Source organism: Pygoscelis adeliae, unplaced genomic scaffold, assembly GCF_000699105.1.
Source record: "Pygoscelis adeliae isolate BGI_AS28 unplaced genomic scaffold, ASM69910v1 Scaffold351, whole genome shotgun sequence".
Taxonomy (NCBI): Eukaryota; Metazoa; Chordata; class Aves; order Sphenisciformes; family Spheniscidae; genus Pygoscelis; species Pygoscelis adeliae.
Window position 1 is genome coordinate 9,428 of NW_008824112.1, and position 1,559 is coordinate 10,986.

Here is a 1,559-nt window from a genome sequence, read left to right on the forward strand (position 1 = left end):
GGGCTCTGAAGACCATCGTGAGTTTAGACATCACCACCAGTAAGCAGGTTCCAGGCCAGAAGCAGCAGTAAGACTGCACGTGCCACACTGACGTGCACACTTAAGTGTTAGAACTGCAGGTTCTGCAGAAAAGCCGAGTTCAGCGTTATAAACAGTATATATAAACACGTGTATGGGAGATTCGGAGCGCGTCTGGCACTGCCACACACCTCCTCTCCACGTGGCCACGCTCCCCCCCGTCACCGCGGGGACTTGCACGCACCTGAAGCAGGGGGAGAGATGCACAGACATGTTCTTGTGGCGCTTTTCGAAGCGGTTGTACTTGCGGATGTAATGCAGGTAGTCCCGACGGATGACAATGGTGCGCTGCATCTTCATCTTGGTAACCACACCTGGGCGACAGAAGTGGGGGGACGTGACAGCGATGAGCATAAGGAAGCACACGCTGACCAGCGGTAAACCGGGCTGGAGAGTTGGGTTGTAACTAATAGAGGACAGAGATTTTTACAAGAGCTATCCAAGAGGATCGGCAGGGACGAGTGGTATCTGACACCCGAAGGCAGTACCCTTCAATTCCAGTAATTTCTCCCTATCTACCTTATTAATTAACCGTAACGCATCCTTTGAGGGGTGCTCTGGGACCCTAGTTCTACCAGGATAAAAGGGCTTTCTTACTGCCAGGCTACAAGACTCCAATCTGTATTACAAAACAAATTACTTTTCTTGTCTTTTTGAAGACCCCTAAGCACACTGTAACACCTTTCCTAGAACCAGTGCTCCCTGCATTATCTGCTACTGTGTTACATCAACACCTGCACCACAGAACAGCACATCTGGAAGGACAGCTGCCAGCAACTGGTCCTTTCGCTGGGCATCAGCAAAGCCATACGGCACTGTCGTCAAAGCCCCTTCACCATGAGACTTGGAAGACCATCGTGAGAGAACAGCATCATGTGCAGCTCAAGGACCACAGCGGAGTTCCCAGGCAGCTCCAGACCGGCACTCACAGCTCGTGGGCTTCGACTGCTTACCCACTTCAGGGCAGTGACGGGACCACGCCTGTACTGTTACTCCTTAAGGAACCTTCACAACTCACCTGACAGGATTCGGCCACGGATAGAGACATTACCAGTGAAGGGACACTTCTTGTCGATGTAGGTGCCCTCGATCGCCTACAAAGAGAAACGATTGCCAGCATCTGGATGGACAAACAGCTCAGGCAGCACCGAAGCTCAGCAACCGCGCTCAGCGGCGCCACGCCTACGCCAGCCTACGAGCGGACACACTTGGCAGGACCGTCACGGCCTTTGGGGTGCGGCGAGAGCAGATGCCGGGCCCGGGGAGCACAACCAGGAGGGGGGCAGCCCTGCCCCCGCCTGGGTCCCGCAGACGGCCACGCCTTACCTCCTTGGGAGTCTTGAAGCCCAGGCCGATGTTTTTGTAGTAGCGGGGCAGCTTCTCTTTGCCACCCTCGCCCAGCAGCACCCGCTTCTTGTTCTGGAAGATGGTGGGCTGCTTCTGGTAGGCCCGCTCGGTCTGAGGGAGGGAGAGAGGGCAGC

The 1,559-nt window shown here is 55.2% G+C and overlaps 1 protein-coding gene across 1 annotated transcript in view; it reads right to left on the reverse strand.

The window, feature by feature from the left end:
* RPS11 (ribosomal protein S11) overlaps positions 1-1,559 on the reverse strand; it is an 18,811-nt gene that overhangs the window by 845 nt on the left and 16,407 nt on the right. Inside the window, exons 3-5 of the mRNA XM_009334244.1 lie at positions 1,405-1,540; positions 1,097-1,172; positions 263-392 (exon numbers count right to left, since the gene is read on the reverse strand). Coding sequence (XP_009332519.1) covers positions 263-392; positions 1,097-1,172; positions 1,405-1,540 — 342 coding nt within the window. The remainder of the gene's footprint in view (positions 1-262; positions 393-1,096; positions 1,173-1,404; positions 1,541-1,559) is intronic.